Source organism: Nipponia nippon, unplaced genomic scaffold, assembly GCF_047370975.1.
Source record: "Nipponia nippon isolate SJK-2023a ecotype South Korea unplaced genomic scaffold, ASM4737097v1 scaffold_3, whole genome shotgun sequence".
Lineage (NCBI taxonomy): Eukaryota > Metazoa > Chordata > Aves > Pelecaniformes > Threskiornithidae > Nipponia > Nipponia nippon.
In genome coordinates, this window is record NW_028262347.1 from 7,239,373 (window position 1) to 7,261,877 (window position 22,505).

At 37.0% G+C, this 22,505-nt stretch overlaps 1 protein-coding gene across 4 annotated transcripts in view; it reads right to left on the bottom strand.

The window, feature by feature from the left end:
- The window catches only part of USP6NL (USP6 N-terminal like), a 130,973-nt gene that overhangs the window by 100,918 nt on the left and 7,550 nt on the right, over positions 1 to 22,505 (bottom strand). The window contains exon 1 of one of the 4 annotated variants that reach the window (XM_087767352.1): positions 5,515 to 5,617. The exons of the other annotated variants lie outside the window; for them this stretch is intronic. Coding sequence (XP_087623478.1) covers positions 5,515 to 5,587 — 73 coding nt within the window. The 5' untranslated portion in view covers positions 5,588 to 5,617. Of the gene's footprint in view, positions 1 to 5,514; positions 5,618 to 22,505 lie in introns of those variants that run through there. 4 annotated transcript variants of the gene reach the window in all.

The following is a 22,505-nucleotide window of genomic DNA, read 5'->3' on the forward strand; positions in this document are numbered from 1 at the left end:
GTTTTTCAAGGAAAAGATTGAGGAAAACTCTATGTGTAACAAAATCACACACACTGGAGGAATTCTCGAAGCAGCTCCAGGAGGGACAAAATCAAAAATCTGAATTTATCTGAAGTTATCCAGTCCTGCTGCGTTCCTTGTCTATGTTCAGTTTCCCTGGAAGATAACAGATGATTAGCCTGCGAGGAAAGGAGCAAGATCAGGACCACCGGGAAAAAAGTTCTGATATAGGAAGTTGGCACCAAAGAGATACAGGCAAAAAGCCAGTGTATTTTTTTTATTATACTCCTGAAAAAAATCTAAGCAATCTTTGAAAGCGTTACTGATTTGTTCAGTATTTTGGTTCTGGCTCAGGAGTAAGAGGGAGGCAGAAGAGCTTTCTTCAGGAAAATAATCTCCTTATTATTGGTTTGCATCAGAAAGCATGCATATGCTTTCATAATGTCACTCGCTCAATCCAATTACACAAAAAATACCAGTTATCATGGCAGTTCTTGCATACAACAATCCTTTGTGGGACTAATCCAGAGCTCAGCAAAGAGTACATGAGATTCTCCTGTGACCGAAAAGGAATTAGGATCTTCTGTCACCCGGATTGGTGGAAGAATCACAGATGATGCATGCCAAAAACTTGAAAAATTGGGCCAAGCTTAGCACAAATGAGGTGCTGGTCAATGATGGTCAAGAACTTGTCTCAGAAACTCCTCAGGAACTTTTCAAGCTTTAGGCTGCATGCGGCATTCAATCAGCTCATGTGCATGCCTGGGGAACCTCACCTGAAAGCAAACAGCAGTAACATATAGCTCTGTTCTTAAGAGAGTCCAGGGCAAAACTCAAGAAGTCCCAAGATTTTTATTTTACATAGACATTTCCTATTCCTATTTGCTATTCCTAGCAAATTCCTATAAGCAGACACTGAAAAGTTAAAAAAAAAGGCTTATCACATATATAAAACAAAAGTCACTTAAGAATAAAATACTACATTAAAAAAAGTTCTCAGAAATAGAAAGGAGAAAAGTATGTAATTCTTTCTGAAGGAAAGCAGTAAGTTAAAAGAAGAAATTAAAAAAAGAAATTCAGGTAACCCTGAAACCTCTCATAAGAAGTAAAATTCTCAGCCTCCTGTGCAAAGATGTTATAACAAATAGAAAAATCAAGAGACTGTGAAGAGAGTTTCCTCCATTTCACCCATCACCTTGAGGGAATGCATCTGATTATACTTTTCCTCTACTATCACCAAAGGTAATGAGAAAATACCATGCCTACTTGCTGTGGGACCTTTATTTTATTTTCTCCATCTTGCAACTAATCAACCTAGTCCAGTCCAAATGAAATAAACGAAAAAGAGACGCCAGTTTCCTCGTCAAGTCTAAGTCTGAAATATAAGGTTCTACCATGGTACCATCTGCAAGTGAATTCAGGCAGTAACTTCCAAAGTGGGAGCTATTATTGGCACATTTAAACATGATTATCCTCATCTGGCCCAACATTTACTTACCTCGTAGGCCCACATTTCCAAAGTGAAAATTATCTTTGAAACTGAAGATATCCATAAGCTTTGTCCGAAACCTCAAAGGCTGAGATAAGATATAGTGCCTAAAGAAATATAGAGGATTCCTGATGAGCACTATCTTTGGCTTACAGCCCAAATACTGCAGTGACCAAACCCGTCTCCTCTTGCAATCCGCAAAAAAATGAAACCAAAGTTTTCTCTCAGGTATCTATCTATCTCCTACACTAAAACACTGCATGCCTTTTTAATTCTGTGGTTTTGATTTAGTTCCCCCATCTGCTGGAAGTATTTTAATACAACGCCTCTTTTTATATCCTAACATCAAGGTGATGTTGCCAATTAAGCTCTGCTGTGGCCATCTGTAAAAGGAAGGAGGATGGAAAGAAGTAAACATGAATATTTCTTTATTAAACAACTTGGATTTCAACCAGGATTTCAGTGACGGAAGAAAGAAAATAATTAATACATTTATACTCTACATGGACTTCTCTAGGAAAAGTAACATTTGAATTAGTTCTTAAAATTCAGAAAGGTTTCAGATCTCATGAAATGTTTGACTTTGAATTAGAATGCTTATCAAGAGAATTTTATACTGGCATGATTTAGGATTTTATCCAATGACAGACTTTCAATCCCATAAATTGATTAAGAATTTCAAGTCTCCTAAAATAAAATAATGGCAACCTCTTCAAAATTTCTTTACTTTCTTTACAACTTCATGTTCACCTTCAAACTTACAGAGCATGTAAAGTGTTATCCCTTTGACAATAAATGGACTAGAGGCAATTTTTTCCGTTAACTGACCTGATGTTATCTAAATATGGTAAGGGTCTGGATTTTCCCAAAAACAAAAAACATAAAAAGCAAAACAAAAAATGCTACGTGTTCAGCTTTTCCTGCAATTGGAAGAGTACGGAACACAACTGCAGAGTGGTTTTTTCTTTAAAAAAAAAAAAAATTTCAAGTTTTAAGCAGCACAATAAGATTTAAGGATGGAAATGTGAGACAATATAAACCAAGACTTACTGTTCAGCTCATTGCATGTATCACTAAGCAAGAACGTAAGAGGACTACTGAAGGATTTTCTGATGTCAGCCTCAACAGTCAAAGACTGACAAAACCATAACCACAGGACTTGCAACTGGGAGACAAGGTGGATACTCATACTCGCACTGCCTAACTATTTGAAGGATTTAGTCTTGTATTTGTAAACCACCTATTTATCACACTCTTATGATACAGAAAATGAAACTTAATTTAACTAGTGGCATGGGTCACAGCCACAATGAAAACAAAGTCTGGCCTGTAAAGAAACAATTAGACTCAGCAACTTTGGCAGGCTGTTCAACTATCCCATTAAATCCACAGCTCAACCCATGAAATGTTAATAATGGGTTTCTTTTAAACAACATTCTGCAGGAATTTCTTCTGCAGGAACTGAATTTTCTTCTCCATAGCAGCTATACTTACCATGGACCTTATAACAAGCTTCTGTTGTTGAACCATGGAAGCAGACACTCTCTTAGCTAGTAACTATGTTTCTAGGTCTCAACCTGAAAATAAATGTTGGGAAAATTGGAGGCCGGAGGAATCCTTTCCCCCACGACCTTGTGTACTATTTATAAAATTGTTATACGGTTAGGGCATTCATTCAATCTTAAAGAAGAAAAGATTTAAACTAGGTACAACACATGATATATGCAATTAATACATTATACTACTTTGTAACATTCATCTCCTGAGTGCAAGTTAGGCCCCTACTGAAGCCTACACTCTTCCTGCACTCCCCATGTGCAGTGACCCTTCTGCAAGTATCTGCTCAGTTATTTTCAATTTCAGTTTCTTGAATTCCTATTTTTCACAAGAGACAGAGATTTTACAGAAAATTTTGACACAAGTCAAAACCACTGAATTTCAGACTTCTACCCAATAAATTATAAACACTCTTTTTTTAAGGGGAAGAAGGGGATGCAACCAAGGAGCGAGATTAAAAACCTTTACCATGTACCCCATGTACCAACACCAATTTGAAAGCACACTGGTAAACACTTCACATATCCCTCGTGTCTCAATGAGTTCACCTCACATTCACACTGGGCTTCCTAGCAGCTCTTCCTTTACAAATACATTTTTCCATTTACTGAAAACAATAATGAAAATGAGTCATTTCTGTAGAATACAGTCCTTCACATACACCAGATGCTTAATGTTGCGTGCTGTGAAAAAAAAAAAAAAAACACAAACCACTAATGCCTACTCAAATTGCTGTATTTATCACAGAAGTCTGTCAGCATTTTGCATCTTTTGTAAATGTTTTCTTCAGAATGTTTGAAATTTTTTTTATGTTAAGATCTTAATATTGCTTGTCAAAACGCACTACCAAGTTCTGTAAGAGCTAACATCTAATTAGCTCAGTTACTAGCAGCTTGAGAATACCGCCCAAACAATGACCCAAAATTACTGTCTTTTAACAAGGGAGTAAAACAAACGGAGAGGAAAGAAAACCTCAACACTTTAGAACTGAGAAAATTAGCATTTCCTTATGTTTTTCAAGGCTTTCCCTTCCAATTCCATTGAATCCGTTCCAATAAACAATGTTTTTTTCTATTTTTTGGTGTTATCTTTTTAAACCAGTTCTTACACTACTTCTATAAAAATCAAGCCTGACTAGCTAGCTACACACAGGAACAGACAAGTAGAACTCCTGTCCTCTTCGTTCTTCTCTGTAACTAGTGAAGCGTAAGTACACAAATCAAAAAATGAACAGTGAACAGGGAACTGAAATCAAGTAATTCACTCTGATGAAATTATAAAACTGTTGGGTGAGATGTTCAGCCAATCACTGCAAAATCTAAAGAAGTAATTAGGAAGCTTGTGTTTATGAAATACATGTCCTTTTTTCAGAGTAAGAGGATAACAGCAGAGCCCAGTTCCACCTTTATACATTTTGGTTTTTTACAGAGGTGTTTCATTCGCTAACTCATTAGAACTACAGCAACCTGATGTTATTAAATGAGTGACTTAAAATAAAGGTACTTGCCTATAGCCACACATTACGTGTGAGGGCAGAACAGAACAATGACATAGTAACAGGCAGACACAGATGCTGTAGATCCTAAATTATTCATGACCTATTCAATACAAAATAAAGTTGTCCTAGAAAATTAATCCTAGTAAGAAAGGAATGCAATTTTTAAGACATCTCTACAAATTATTTATTTCCTCTACAAACCATATATTCAGCAATTGCAAATAATTAAGATGTAAAAGTAAAGAAGAAAAATAAGTGTTTAATCAGTTCCTAATTAGATAAGTATGCCAGATACCACAAAGGATGGCACTACTATAGCGAAGAAAAACCAACAGACATTCAAGACACTGAAGAGAACAACAAAAGCATTTAACATCAATTAATTTCAAACAATAATTGAGTATTTCAAGTAATGTTTTGTACACTTGCAAGAGCCATTTCAGATTTTCAAGTTTGTTGTAATCTAGAAATAATCTCATTGTAAAACCTAAACAGCAATGCAGCTGTGTACTTTCAGTCTCTCTCATTTCCATAAGCACTAAAGCAGCCTATTTTTGCTCTTATTCTCATTTAGAATATTAAGACTCTAAAAACTATTCTGATGCGATTACACAGAATACAGTTGCTATTTTCACAGCCTGAGCTATCTGGACAAGAAAAACGTTTTTACCACAGAAAAATAAGGAAAAGATCTTTAGAACAACAGTAGCAGTTACAAATGCTGACATAAACTCCATCTTCAGCATAATAAACGTCACTGGGATTCTCTTTGGGAAAGCTGCAGTTGCAAAACGATAATAATTAGGCTTAATATAGTTCAAAGCCAATTTATGGCAGCTGTACATGCCACAACAAGGAACAGTTTTAAGTATCAAGTACACATTTAATTTAACTACAACCAAACTCCAAAATATTTCTGATTTCCAGCAAATTACTCAGAACACTGAATATACCCCAGTGCTGCTCTTACCTTTCTTAGCAGCATCTGTTCTCCGTCTTGCTGGCGACACCAGATCCTTTACAATCTGTAGCACTTGAATCATTGCTTGTTAGCAAGATCAAAGAGACTAGATGCTCCTCTAAAATTCCAACAGGTTTCATTACTACACGTTATTACATGGCTGTCTTCAGTATGCTCAAGCAAAACTGATGCAGGAACAACTCGTCTACCTTCACAGAAAGATTTCTGCCTGACGACTCTACAGGCTGGGGTGATGGATTTAAAGTGACTTCAGCACAAGGAGACAAAAAAACTGCAAGCGCTCCTAAATGGATTTCTACAGAACATTTTAATGTTATTTACTGCAGAGAACACATACCGATTTCTCTAAATAAAGTTTAAAGGAAACATTCACACCACAAAGTAACTAAAGAAAGCACCACTTGAAACGAATGCCGACAGATGCAACGAACTCCCCTAGGCTCAGTATCTAAGAAGTGTGTCTGCATCCTCTTTTAAAGTCTCTCTCAATTCATGCGATTTCCTGTAATGCTTTAAGAGAGCTACCGGTGCAGCGTAGAGCCAGCATCAGACCTACTAACAGAATTAAAATTAAATCTAGCTTGCTAAACTCCATCAGGCACAAGCAAGCACCTGCTAAATAGAGTCATTCGGTTCCTTTTCTCCCCCCTTGAACACACACCTCTGACACCCTTGTACGTGATGGGAATTCTTGCACACCGGGCAGCACACTGGAAATCCTGGGAGTATTTTGGGCGTTCTTCTCTCTCCCACCACCAGAGGCCCAGAGAACTGTTTCAGCTCAGGTATTATCATTACTTCTGTCAGGTAATTTCAAGCAGACAAATTGCAGTATGTGCCCCACAACATTTTTAATGTCATTTGGAAAATGTACAAAGGCACTTCAGAAAGGCCTTCTGTCAAAGCCTCTACAGAGCTAACAAAAAAAATTGCGTTTTATACGGTCATGTTAAATAACTGTCAGCCCTGACAAGAAAACCGAATTCCCACACAGCATTGCGGGGCCTTGCCTACACAAAGAGAGACACTGAAGAAGCCAACTACATTTTCCAAAAACCATAACGTTAAAACAAATCACAGGCCACAACCGAGGCACAGCAAGATGTATTCCTTGGCCTTTAGACCTTCTGTTCCCATTGCTTAAGCGTTAGATGCCGGGGTGGGAGAGGTCATCTCTTTCCATTTCCAGCTGCTGATCACAAGCATTTCAGATTTTAGATTTGCTGGCGTATTTATCCACATGCATGTCAGTCTCTTGAAACACACACAGCGTAGGCACGACAAACAGTTTCTGTTATGTCAGTCTCATTTACAGCCTGCCCATTAATCCACCTCTGCCAGAAGTAATAGCAACCCAAAGTACTATCGCATTTGGCTTGGCAAAACAAAGACAACTAAAATCATTCTCTCTGATGAGCTGTCCGATTTCTTCTCCCACCCTGCAAGTATTCAAGTGTCTACTCAATAGGAAGCTTGCAGATATACTGTGCAGCTGTAATTTATCTGTTCCTGAAGAAGGATTCTTCAAACCATTAGAAACAGAACTCCCAACTTTCTACATTAAGAATAATTTCTAACTCCTGTATATAAACTTAAATTCCAGATTTCAGACAAATGACTTTATACATTGAGAGGTAAGGAAAAGATTACCTAAACAGATGTTTCCAGAACAAGTATAATTTCGAAATGTTTAAGTAAGAGACATAAAATGTAGGGTTGTCTGGTAAAGTTTACCTGAAGGTTCTTTACTTAATAATCCAGTCCTCAAAACTCCTGCTGTTAAGAGCTTTCCCACCATTACCTTGCCATGATTTCTTTACTTAGTTGGGTTAGCAAACAACTCGTCTTCAACTTAAAGATACAAACTCAAAGGAACATTACTATTTACAGCTACATTACATTGCAAATTTCCTCTGAAAAGCTGACTTTGGAGTTTACGGTTCATAGAAGAACACAGCTACCTCTACAGCACTATCTGATTGTCCTATATGAACATATTAAGGATAGAAAAAAGAAAACAGGAAAAAAAGAAAAAAAAAGGAGTAAGGTAGAATAAAATCTTCAGTAATAACATCCACTTAACCAACTAAAGCATGAGTATACCTTGCAGATCCTGAAGGTGGTTTATAACTGAACTGGATTATCTCATTTTCACACCGAGGTTCTCAAGTGCTGGAACAAGGAGAGGGTGGTGGACTGACAAAGGGTAACAGTGGGGAAGGGGGAGCAGAGGATGAGAAAAAAGGAATAGAAGGCATGCTTTGTACTTCCTTTTGTGTCAAAATTACTTAAAAAAAGAAATGGAGCACTCCAGTAGCTAGGAATTAACGCTTAGGAAAGGGTTACAGCTATTCCCTACTGCTCCCTTTTCTTCAAAACTATCCCTTCTCCTGCTGGTAACAGAGACGACTAACCAGAAAAGGACTAGTAGATGATTTGTAGGTCTAGTGGACTATGGTGCGAATACAAACCCAGTACCTACAAAGTTTGCAGAATAGCCATTGGAAAGGGTTTCATCCCATGATCACCAGTATCTCTCTCTTTCCACCAGTGGAAGGGGTATCTTAAACAGTTGAAGCCTGCTCTGAGCTTCTAAGAGAAACACACAAGAACTTTAGGACTAGAAATCATTTTCACATGCACCTACCTCCCCCAACATGAAATAATCTCCAAAGATGGTATGCACAGTAGTTTTCCCTCTCTTCTTTGTTAGGGAAATTGTAGAAAGAAACTGAAAAAAACCCAAAACTCTAAAATGAATTTAGGAAAACGTGAACAAGTTTACTAAACATCCCGTGTGCAACGCAAAGAAAGAAAATGGTGCAAGGCTGAATAAGGGCCATGGTGTTCACAATAAACAATGTAACAAACTTCAATCACTCCAACTTTGAAGAATTATACAATACCCTTTGTGGCTGCTATTTCTCTTTCCTCAAACCAATTTATACACCTACCAAGACAATAACACTAAACCTGCTTTAAAAAAGTGGCAATACCAAAAAGACTTCAAGAAACAAAACACACTAACTAGCTAAATCATGTAACTTCATCTGTTATCCATGAGTGATAGCTTGGTTATAGTTCACTCTTATCTTCGAATCATGTAACCCAACTGGTATTTCCATACAATCTGTCACTACAACAGCCATCTCTCAGACCACATCCTAACAAAACACAAATTGTGGGCAAGGATATTCACCAGCTGAAAGTTCAGAGCAATTCTGACACAGATACACGAGGTAAATCAAAAAGAAACCGTGTCATAAACTCAGTGTAACAACTTAAGTAGATTCTATTTTGAGGAGAAAAGTAGTGTTACATATTCAGTGCCTATCACGTGAATTTCTGCTAAGCATTTTTCATCTTTGACAGCTAGTTTGCTAAGCAATATGTGCTTGATGACATTCTTGCATTTTGCTTTTCTCCCTCAACTTCAAAATCATAGGGAATACAGAAATCACGCACATGTTATCAACCTGAGGAAATACGTCGGTTTGAGAAGGAGCACTTAACCAGGATGGGATTTTATGGATCACTGTGTGCAGCCCTTGACCTCTCCTAACCATAATAAAAAGAATGACCTGCATCCTGATTAGTCAGCTGTCATCACTCAAAATAAAAATGCTTCCATTAACATAATTATAATTAACTGATCTTTGAAAGCAGTTCTTTTTCATAAAGCATATTGCCAGGAGGTAACATATTTACAGCACAAAAGATGCTGCAAAAGTATGGCTCAGTGGATATTTGTCAAACGACGCCTGGAAAAGAGGGGGAGGGAGTAAATAAACGATACCAAAATTTAAGTTTGAGGAACACATCCTATTTTCTCCTTCACCCTCCTCTTATAATTTTTAATGTTTATATATTCATGGCATTCTGTCTAGGCTTTTAAAAAAACATCAAGAACTCTCAAGGTAATCTTAGGCAGCACTGCAGCTACTGAAAAAAAGTGCCTGCTTGTTGTGCCCTCATTTACAGATAGATAGATATACAAGCTACTAAAAAAAAAAAAAAAAAAAACACCACTAAAATGGCTTGAGGGCATTCATTCATATGAACAATAGGCCTGCACACATTTTATTTGAGATGCAACGTTATTGTGACCGTTCTTTTTCCATCTCACATCAACCTGAACTGGCCAGAATACAGGCTGCACACAGATTATTCCACCACATCTCTGCAGAAACCTGTGCAGATCTGTCTTCATAATCCTACCTTAGGCTCCCCATAGCCAGAATTATTTATGTCCTTTTCCCTACCTGCTAGACTCTAAACACGGTTAAGATACCAAGCTTTCGGACCCGACACACCCAAAGAAATGGACAGCCCATAACGCAATGGCCAGCAAGGTACCAGCCTGAAATCCAGTCCTGTTGCTACCTGTTTCAATGGAAGCAGGATCAAGCCTTAAGTCTTGCCGTTATCACCTAGGAAGCACATAGACATACATAAACAAAACACTCCTCCTGGTATCTCTTCAGTTCTGCGAAAGAGCAAAGTCTGATGCTACAGGCAGGAGATGGGGATTTACAAGATGTCCATTTGCTCTTTGGACCCTTCTTTCTACGTCTGTAAAATACAGATGGCACTTGGATATGTTAGAAAGCCAGTAGGACTATTCAAAACTTGGGCTATAAAAAGTCAAGTACCAGCAAGCGAGGGCAGCTGTTCTTAATGACCAACCTAAATGTTTGCTTTAAAAGCTGTGGTTTCAGAAACCACACATGGCAGAACTGCTTCATCTTCCCTCCCATCTTAGCAAAGGGGCTCAGAAAATGGAGCAGATTTTCTTATCAGGAGCAACAACTATTTCATAAGCAGGAGGAGAGTTTTCAACAATAGATTAAAGGATTAAGGAAATACAAGTAAGGCACATTAGCCGGGGAAAGATTCTTTAAATATCAAATAGAAGGAACAGCATATCGTAAAAACATTTGTTTAGTGAGCTCACAGTAAAAACTGCGTATTTCTTGCAAAAAAAATAATAATTTCAGCTGCTAGGTAGACTTTATCTAAATCCCAGGAACACCTGAAGTATCAATAGAAACATTTTATGATGCTCCTCTCTGACTTTTCCTGTCACAACTGGTCTTCAAATTAATATCTCAAAATAAATAGGCATTGAGCTCTAAGACAGGCAATATATCATGATACAAATTATTACTAAAGTAGCTATAAAGTAGTTTATCTATCCTTTCTCACTAATGTTTTGAATTAATTTTCCAATCTATAAACCAAAGCCTACAGTTTTCATTAAGTTTTAAATAGCCTACTGTAGTTGGCATAGGAGAATTCTAGAGGTCCAGATCAATAACTACCCCCCCATAAACCTCTGAAACCTTAAATTTTGATCTTCATTATTTTCTATAGATTATTCTTTGACAGTAATGCACTAAAGGGAACCATGAAAGAGATAATAAAAAAAGAAAACCTAATGCTCTCAAGAAATCATATGTGGAATTCTGGAAGCCTTTCCTGTGAAAATGTTCGCACTCCATTTATTATTCAAGGCATTCATTTTTCAAAGACGACTGCTTTAGCTATGCATTTTGCACAGCATCCATAAAAATAAATAAATAAATATCCTCACAGGCTTCTGAATGGCCCCCAGAGTCAGTAAATGTCAGTAACTGCTTAATCCAACAGAATTTGCATTCACATAGGAGTATTTTTTTTCTTCAGTTTTAGCACTTTTGCTACCATTTTCAAAGCATGAAAGTACGGCTGCAGTTTTTAAAACAAACTGATGTAGATAGATGAACCTCTTTTAGAAGAAATCTTCTTGGGAGCAGAAAGCAGCTTGATCTAGAGGCTGGAGAAGTAATAAATAATTGTAACAAAGCCATCTACGTGAACGCTGATTAAAGAGGATGAGAGGCATTTGTTCACTTTTTTTTTTTTAAAGTCTGTTTTTCTTTCTACTTTAAACATGCAAGAAAGCTGTTCATTACATTCAGGATGATGATTGAGAACTTCAATAAGCAGTCATTGAAATTAATTCCACCTGTTCCAGGCAAAAACTTATCAACCCAAAAAAGAAAAACAAATGCTAAAAAAGGGGAAAGGGGAAGAGAAAAACAAAAAACACATAGCTATGTTCAGCAGCCATTATTGCACACTTTGAAGTTGTACGGAAAGAAACTACACATTGCAAAATCCCGTCACTGCACAACACTCTTACTGTTACCCTTCTTACTCAATTCACATTGGTTTTTACCCTTTAGCTCTTGCTACAACACATTCTGGAAGTGGATCTAGGTGATAACAAGATAGACACAAACTTTCCCAGAGAGCCACAACGAAGCCAAGGGAACTGCCCATGTAGATCGCTTTCATCATCCTCCTGATACAGACACGAGACACTAATGGAAATCAGTATCAGATGTTTGTGTTCAAATAAGTCTTGATAAAAAAAGAAAAAAAGAAAAAAAATGCATGTATGTATTTTATTCTTTCTTCCTGATAGAGGTGTTTTTATACCCATCACCTCCACAAGCAAAATAAGGGCACTGCTTAGTCTTTGCTCATATATGTACTGTAAAACCGTACCATCAGATTTAGACATACAAGTGTGTCTAAACTACACAGTTTAGCAACAGTTTAAAAGGCTTCCAAAAGCTCTTAAATATTTAACCTGTAAAGACTTGTCAAAAGGAATAGCTTAGGCTACAGTACAGAACTCCTTAGATACAACAGAGGTACTTCATGTCTTCTGGAATTATGCGATTAGGATAGTGGTAAGGAAGAAACATAGCTATTATGATAACGAGTAACTACAGAAGCACAGATTCTTATTATGGATCTTCAAATTTATCCTATTTTTCTCCTCTCCCTCACACCCATGCCCTTCAAAAGGCAAAAGGCCCCTTTATAAGGCACAGCAATCTAGTAAATAAAGCAAGCGCCAACAAAGCAAATGGCATTTTCCCCAAGAAAAGTTGTATCTAAGCAGCTCATTTTAAATATGTGATAAAATATATTTTTTTAAAACAGGAGGAAGAAAGAGTGTGTTAGTACAAGATCTCACCTCAGTGAATGCACACACCCCACGGAATTTCTGTCGCCCTCATATTACAGTCCAAATCTTTATACAGTTTTATCTGCAAATGACATATTTTGAGAAAAAAGTTCCATACTAGAAGTCTCAAAAAGAAACCAAACATTTATGACATTGTAATTATGACAACAGAAAAGTTTTAAAAGATTTTTCCAAACAGAATATGCAGCATTTCCTGCACATGCAGCATTCCAAACAGAATATGCAGCAATTCTGCATCTCCTGGATTTGGGTCGTGGCTACAGTATTAATCAACAGATTTGCCTTCAAGCTAAAGGATATTCTAAAATATTCTGTCAAACCTAAACATACAGAAAGAAGCCATACTAGTCATTATAAGATTTTTTTTTCTTTTTGCAATATTAAACAAAAATCAAAACTACTACTATCTTACATGTGTCAATACTGAAGTCAAAGCAAATTCATTAGTTTAATCTGGCAAAGATTAATAAAAGTGAATGTGTGTTCAATTCAAAGGAAAAAAAAAAGATAAAAACTTTGCTTTTAATTTAAACCCTCACTTGGTTTCCTGTTGAAAAGGATATGAATGAGATTAATAATATCTTACCTCCCTGAAGCAAAGAAAAATTACAAAATTTTGTGCATCTCTACGTGTTAGCAGGATTAAATCCTTTACTGCATGTAACATTTCTATGTTGATATTTAATCCAAGTAATAAAATGCAGCTGTCCACAGCCACCAGGAAGAACATCAAACCTTGTTAGCCCACTGCAACATACAGAGTACTTTTATTAACCTCATGTATTTGCAGGCTTAATTTCTGTAGCAAATAATCTATGGTATGGCTTTCTCTCTGCAATAAAATCGAAGTTTTTAAAACAAGTTTTTGAACACTTTGTAATAGGCTAATCTAACACTGAAGAAATATCTATTTGCACAAATATAGCTTACCTACTGATGAAAAAACTGTTATAAAGAGACACATGCTAGGGAAGAAAGAATTTAGCGTTTCAAAAGTAACTGAAGAAAATTAGCCTGAAGGTCACACAGGTCAGAAGTGATCCACCCTCCTTTGTAAGGAAGCATACCGGGGTCCCTTTCCTTACTGCAGCTGTGTTCTAATGGCAGACACCATTAACTGTTCACTTTCAGACTTCTGCCTCCTGCTCTCCTTGTACATTCACTCAGAAAATGCAGTCTTTTAAAACGTATTTTAACTAATGCATTTAAAATCTGAGCTTAGTACTTGAATATGACAATCATGTTAACTGTGACTATTTAATGTTAATGCTAGAGTTATATTTGATATGTGTTCTGGTTAAGCGGCTGGTTGTGGCCGCCTTTACGGTTCTCTCTCTTTTGCCTCTGTTCTTACAAATGGATTTATTTAGCAGTGCACTGTAACTAGCACATCACACTTGCTTCATATCCAACCCTATTTCCCATAAAGCATATACGTGGCTCAGCTACTAACAAACTTCTATTCCCTGATCAATGAAAAAACTTGCTGGAAACACCTGGGCATCTTAGCAACACTGCTTGCAGATAAGCTATGCGAGACCGATGCAGGCAGCAGCAGTGCGCAACAGGCTTCTTTATTCAGCCTCACTGCAAGACAACCAAACTATCCAACTGAAGGACACCTCACCTACCCACTACTAGAGCAAAGATAGAGGAACTGTACATGCCCTAGTGACTCAGGCCCAATTTTGGCTGACAATAGACTGTAGTACATTTACTGTTCTCCATGCTCTCTCTGTAGCTGTAGATTTAAATTCATGCCAATTTAAAATCATGCCAAATTTCAGCCAACAATTGCCCATGGTCCAGATGAGAAGGGACTGAACCGCATCACTCCACCTAATATTACAGTCACGCATTTTAATCCATTATTTTAACTACCAGTGGTACTATTCCAGTGCTAAAGGAACAGAAAAAGAAGTGCCATCATCATCCTCCATTTGCAGCAGATTTATCCTTGAACTTGATCTGTTAGGTTTCACTGGACAACACACAGGTAACCCGGCTTTGCTATAGCATCTACTAGGACCACTGAGTATACAGCATTAAACAAAAACACAAATTAAGAGTTAGTTCTCCAAAATGGATGTTCCACTTAATGACTGATGCATTTAAAAAAAAAAAAAACAAAACAAAACACACCACACCCAAGAGCCTCACAGTGAGTTTCACATAAATATTATTTCTTTTAGTTCGTTTTAATGCATGGGGAATAAATAAATATTGAAACGTCACTAAAAGTGACTCATTAGCCTTTGCTCTGAAAAGAAGTACTTTCCTACCACACAGTTAATGTAAAAACTGCAGACATTTTTGTCACTGCTTCCAGCATAGAAAAGAGTATGGTGGTGGAAAGAAGTAACAAGCAAAATTAACACTTTTCAGTTTTACCTAATCTTTTCAAGGCAAACTATAAACTTAATTTTTCCTCTCCCATCCTCCAAGACCAACCCCGATGTCCTTCAAATACTCTTACAGTAACTTGATGTAACTGGGGGGGGGGGGGGCGGGGAAGAGGAAGCTAAAAGCTTGTCTAGTTTTTATGACCAGATATAAAGTAATATGAAATATAACCGCTCTGAAGCATGCAAGGCAAGCAGGGTCTGTAGAACAGCCTGGACACAAAGTATGGCTGCAGCACAGCATCACTGATAAGAACAGAGAGCTGCAGCTGTCAAGCGTCGCCTCCAAAAAGTAAGTTTGGGGGAGGACAGGGAAGGAGGTTTATGTCGTTACAGTCAGTGTTTGTACAACTCAGAAATAGTAGCATCAAAAAATAATAGTCCTCATATAATGCTGTACAAAATTCTACTACCCAAAAAAAAGAAGGAAAAAGCTTTATATTGAATGCAGTATAAATCTCTGGTGAGAGACTTCTTTCCCTATATCTCTAAAAATTCTGGGAAGTCTTGACTGCTGCTCAAAAGAGCTCTGAGTGAGCCTTTCAGCACTCTACCACGGAATTAGGCAGGTTTTCAAAGAGCTTTTCAAGGGTAAAACAGAAAGACTGCATTCAAGAATCGTCTCCTATGGCAAACCAAAGTGCTTTATTAAAACAAAGTGCCCTTTTATATTAGTGATCTATTAGGTTAATGACTGCAGTGGCCAAAAGCGCTGGAGATTCTACAGCATGTTGGTATGCCTTCCATTCCAGAGAATAATTATGTTACACAAAATAAAACGTGGGAAAAGGAAAAGAAAAAAAAAAAAGAAAAAAAGAAAAAGAAACCGTAACACACCAGCTTCCCAAACTAGCCTAGAAGTCCTGCACAGGTTTCTGCTCACTTCAGAAATTTTGAGCAGGACAGGTACAGGCATACCAATAGCCTTGAAAAAATTCCAGTGCTATCATGTCAGTCTCCTACATGATTTTAAGAACTAAAATCTCTTAATTATAGGGGGCTCTTTTGCAATGAGAGATTAAATAAACCTTATAATCAGCTGATTGATAGGATATCACCTAAGTGCAACTACTTTGTTTACACAAACATCTGCAACCATCCTTTAAACACTGAAAGGACAACAGATTGGACTGTTTAAGTAAAGAAAAGATCTTAAATTTAAACAAACATAGAGTCAGTAATCCTGCTGGGATTACTTGCATAACCCCACTTATGGCAACAACCCCAAATATTTTGCATCCGTGCTACAAATCAAAGAAGTTGCTTCCCATCAAAAATTGGGTAAAGAATGTCAGAGCAGTTTTTCTTGAAACACAGTCAATTTAGCTTAAAGTAACTACACATCTTGTACATCAGGTGGTTTGTTTCTTGAATACGAACATAAATAATGTAACATAACACAAAATGAGGGTGCAGCTCACTTATTTCTCATATCTGTGATGAAGTTACATTAATGAGCAGCAATAGCTTCACTTCTCCAACACAGTGGCGCGTATTATTCAATCATTTGTACAGAAAGGGAGAACAGCATGACTCACAACAGGCAAGGAAAGTCCTCTAAATACCTCACTTAACACTGCTGTTGGAAAAGTTCCTCTTCAGCTCATATCTAACCCTTCATCTGCCTCAGCTGCTGTTTTGTGAATTCTCTAATTCAACAGAAAATTGTAACACCACTAGGGAACTTAATACTGCAGCCTCTAGAAAGCCCTCCCTGCAGTAACTAGAACAACTTTGGTCTGTGCCTACACAGTGCCTTATGCAAAGAGGGGGGGTGCCTGCCCAAACATCTACATTTATAGCTCTCACTTTTCATCTGTGCTTGAGCTGTGAGTTCCTGCATCCTCCTCCCTTTGGAATGTACTTGAACACCACCCTCAACTTATCACAGGATGAACAGGATCCCAGAAATATGAATTGCTTACATAGCGGTGGATACTTGATAGCCACTCCAGAGAACAAGGTTACAGTGTTCTTTGCTACTTACTCTTTTTTGCTGCAGGAGTACCAAAAATCCACAATAAAGGCATTATTGTGCACTGTTCTATATAAAGAAATACAGAGCTAGGCCCAAAGACTAAAATTTAAATAAAAAAAAAACTGTAACAGGAGAGTATTATCTTGCCAAAGGGATGTACTTCTGTGTACACCAATTAGCCGTAATAATTCAGCGGTCCTTACTGGCCATCAATCAAAACAGCGAGAGGCAGACAAATTTAGAAAGAGGACTCTCTCCCTCTACATATACACATATAAATAAAAGAATTGTTATATATCTTAAGCAAATATATAATTTATAATATAAATAGAAAATAATTATATAAAAATATGTAGTACAAATGTAATGTAATGAATTTTTAAATATATATGAATTATTATTATAAACGTATTTCTATCATCTTTGCTATTTTGGACACACACACAGCGTTATAAAATAAATAATTTGTAAATAATCCAACCGTAATTTTCAATGCAAATGTGACAGAATAAATGTGAAGTGCAAGTGTCTAAAAAGGACATATTCAGGGAGCAGTAAGTGTGTATACAAAAAGACTGGTCCTCCAATAACATTCATGATCGTAACTTTCCTGACACCACTCTCCTCTCAGTTCAAAACTAACAATAGTTTCCTGCCACCGCCAACATCTTGGTTTACAAACAAAAATTACATTGGTTTAAACGTGGGTGTCATGTTGCACTAACTTATTTACAGAAGCCCCATCAATCTGACCACCAATTTAAACCCACAGGGAGAAAGCCCAGCTGAAAGAAGAAAACTTTGAAGTTCCCTTTATGGGGGAAAAAAACCAAAACAAAACCAAAAAAACCCCACCCAACTTTTTTTAAATGTTTAATAAATGCATTTGAAATATATGCAAAGGGGTTTAAAATATTTAGCTTTACTATACATTATTAACTAATTCAAATGAAACAGTAAATACTAAGCAATACCTGTTTGTTCACAAAGCCTTATAGAAAGTGAGACTACTGGACTTGAATATATCACCTGGAAGCACAGTTTCTGAATGCGATAAATACATTTTTGGTAGATGCAACCTTCTGCAAAGCTTAAGAAAAGAAAGCAACTTCACTTCAGTCTATGGAGATTGAAGACTTATTTTGTTCAGTTAAAAAGTGACAGAACAAAGCTCAAAAATGTTTGTCGTCTTCTTCAATCTAAAAATAAAGTTGAAGTGCAAGGAAAGCCACAACTTACCAGTCCTAAATATCCTAAAGTGGTCAAAAATAAAGGAAGGATTATGAAAAAAAATGATCTTAAAAGTCTGCTTAAATGCAGATGAATTTCAAAAAGTTTTCATTGGAATAATCTCCCCAGGGAAGTGGTTGACTCCGTTACACTGGCACGTTTAAGACACAGCTGGACAGGGTGCTGGGCCATCTCATCTAGACTGTGCTCCTGCCTAGAAAGGTTGGACCAGATGATCCTTGAGGTCCCTTCCAACCTGGGATTCTATGATTCTACGATATGTTTAAATACCTATACTATCAGCAAAAAAAATAAGTTACAAGGTCTCAGAAGGTGCATCATTATGTCAACTGAATAAAGAAGAACTGAATTCAGAAGAAATCCAACATCATAAAATGCGAATATTAAGAAAACAAGTTTCTACTAACCAGCCTACATTTCCTCAATGTGATGCATGAGTTCTGTCATGTAAAGTATTTGGGTTTATATTTTATTGGGACTAATGCACCATCTGTATTTAGAGGAGCGGTTTAATTACAGCATTGATGAGAATCTGGGTCATTGAAGATCTGATTAGCCGTCTGGAGATGCCTCTCCTCACTTAGTATAGAGGAAGCCTAAGATTACAACATTCCTAAACAACTTAAACTATAGTTCCATACACACTTCAAGCAAGGGAAAGACGACAGTCTCACCCACCGACCACTCCTCCTCACCCCTGCACTTCTCTCCCTGCGTTACAGCTGCAAAAATGGTTGTACTGCTATCTAGTAAACAGCTTAGGGAGCCCACCCAATTCAAATCAACCTCATGAATGCTCCTGCAACAAGGAAGAATGCAGGAATTCAGAAGAGGAAAGGACACCACCCCCTCTACTGGCAAGGGCAACATCTTAAGGGGGTCATGAAATTTTAAAGACCCTCAGTTCAGCCTTGGCTCCTACAGGCCAGACCTTTCTAATAATGCGTTCAAAGCTTTTCCACAAGTCCATACAAGTTTCTGTAACTCATTAACTCTGGCCTCTGAATCTGCATTTTAAGTCAGAAAACTATCTCCAGCACGTTTGCTGATAGCCTCCCTCGAGTATAGCTGCACTACACAGAGAGGACAGCCAGTCGGTACAGCATTAACTAGCCGTATCTGAAGAAAATATAAGTTAAGACAACACCGAAGAGTAACAGTGAAGCAAGATCAAGAATGGTAATCGCTTCTCCTGACCGCTAGGTTCAGGAGCCAAACAACTTCGTATACATGTATTTTTCATGCTTCATCCTCCCACTACAAAAAAAGAGTTACTACACTACTACTTCTGATCCAAGCACTCGTGTCAGTCACTACAGTGACGTACAGTGGTAAATTCCCCTGACAGTTTCAAGAAAAAAAATAGATCAAACAGAGGATAAATACGAATGTCATCAATGAAGTAATTCTTATGGGGTTGTTAATATACAGTAGCTTACTATTTTAGCTTACTATTTTAAGTATCTTGTGGGTTTCATTCTTTTCCAGATAGCTCAATTGCGGGGGGGTGGGATGTTATTATTTAATTCTTAAAATATTTTACATGTCTTCAAACTAACCTTTTTCAAATATGCATTATGTCTCTTTATCCCCTCTGTCCTACAATTCTTTATCATTCAGAACTTCAGTTTCTAATAAAGAATTACTATTTCAAATTTCAGTAAAGGTTACCTAGGAGACAATAGCTTCTTCTATATTTCTCAAGTCACAGTATTTATAAAGATTAGAAGATAATCAGAAAGTGAAATCAGAAGAACAACTGTTAAAGAAAACACTTCACATACTGTATCTTCAAGCTTGCATTTTATGAATGGGTTTTCAGGGCTCATAGTTCAAAAATAAAACAAAAACTTAGCGTGTAGCACAATAATCCGACATCCTTTAGCTATTCATTGTTATACTTCATTTTAAAGATATTTTAGCTTACTTCTAAGCTTTCCTTCCCCAGCATGCAGTTTTATGTATGAATCAGAACTTAGTCTTTCTCCTTTCTTTCAATCTCAGCTCACTGAAAACTGATGACTACAAAGCCTCTTAAACTACATCGATCAGCTTTACAGTTATTTGCAACACTTTAACCCCAAAATACACAAAATGCACAGCCACCTTACACTTTGTGTAAACCATATAAAATTGTCCGTTTTCCAGCATTTATTTTATGAACAGTTTGACTTGATCCTCAGTTCACTACAAATTCATTCTGGCATACAATGAGGGGAGATTGGAGGTGAAGGGGGAAAATTGAGCCAGCCTTAACCAGACATTTCTTAGCCTAGGAAGCTTTCTAAAAGCCCAGAACACACTTTTCTCAGTTGCAAGCATAGGAATTACAATGCATACTTGGTAAACCATATCTTTATCTATTAAGGCTGACCTTAACATTTGTTTTAATTCCCAAGTTTATTGCTCATGAACAGAGAAACTGACAGAGAAAACTATTTCTTTACACACACTACAAGAACTCAAAAAGAAAGGTAAATTTTTTTTTTTTTTTTTTTTTTTTTTTTTTTTTTTTAGAAATCACAAAACCCTAAGGTTCCTCTGTGAACACAAACCAGAAAGCCAGCTGTAATGAGAGGTCAAGATAAATAACCAGCCATCAAACAGAAGCAGCCTTTAATCACACCATTGTGGTCTTGATTTGAACTGGTGAAGCAAAAAGTTTCCCACCTCATTACCAGGCCACACTGACCAATTTCAAAATATAAGTTACATCGCATAGCATCTCTCCAAACACACAAAACGCACTCCTATCCTCAGTCAATCACGAAGAAAACCTGACGAGATGATACTGAAGCATGAATAACAGCAGATTAACTTCCCAACTGCACAAAGTATAAAAAGTTTTTAGGGTGTGGGAAACGAAACTAAAAGCAGAAAGATAAAGCCAGGAAAGAATTATTCTGTACAATTTATTATGACAGCAGAATAATAAAAAAGTTGGCACTGCATCCTATACATTTAAGGGGGGGGAAAAAAAATGAGGATGTCAGCAGGTTGCTGCACCAGTATGTACTAACATTTAGTTTAATTGTTTGCAAACTGAGTTCATTGCAGCAGCTCAAATAAGTTCACCGCACTGACCTTTCTTCAAAGGAGAAAGACACAGGAAAACTCCCAAACATAAAAATCACAGTTTATAGTCATAAGAATTTATCATGACTCTACACATTTTCTTGCAGCTAAATGTCAACAACTGGAGAAAACACAGAAAATTACACCAACTCTTTCTGTGGTATCACATTCTAGGCAGGTTACACACAGCCAGGATTTCCCTGACAAGTTATCTTTAAATACAAAATAAATCAAAATCAATCTAACTTAGCTACAGCATGTGACCTCGCTGTCCCATGGGGCACACAATGTTAAAAGTATAATTTGAAATACGGACTTGTCTTACCCTTATTTATGAAAACAGACATTTGTAAAGGGCATTCCACAGAAATAAAAGCCTTAATAGACTGCCTCAGTTTTAACACCTCTTCAGATTCTCTGTATTACCCAATAACTAAAAACAACTACCATGACTGGTGGACTTTGCAATTCTGTCAATACTCTTCCCCAGTACTGGAGAAGATCCAGTACAACAGGATCTGAAGCACTTACCTACACACCTGATAACTATTACAAGTTATACAACAGCAGTAGTTCTCCTATTCACTTCCCAAAAAATTTTAACTGATAGTTTGCTTAAAAATAAGCTTGTGTGTGCTTCTTAATTACCAAGATATTATGGATTTATTTCTACAAGCTGTTTCAATAAAATAATATGCTCTATGTAACAAACTGCTAAAATGACAAATATGATACAAGGTAAAAATGGCTTTTTCAGCTAATGAATAAGGTTGGCAGAAAACCAAATAAATAGGAACTGCTTGTGAATAAATTCAGGACAAATATTAGAAAAGGAATTTAATCATTTTAGGACTGAGATTCTAGAACAGCCCTTCACAAACAGCAATGGAAATATATATTGCATCAAGTGTATCACAAGAAAATAACAAGCAGGATTCTATAATGTAGCCTGCACATAACAACATTCTGAATTTTTTAACCAAGAAGTTATTAGCCTTCATAAGTCTGATGTTCCCACATTTTAGATCATCATTTTAGACAGATTTTCTGTTTGAATTACACTAGGTGATACACAAGTTTGGAATACTAGAGGCTCCCATCACTTAGCTATTCTAGGTGCCCACAGATTTTGTGAATAAGCTTACATGCACAGAAGTATGCAAATAAATACATCTTCATAAGATGATAAATACCCTACAGACTGAGGTACTTAGTAGAGAGGAGCCTAAAA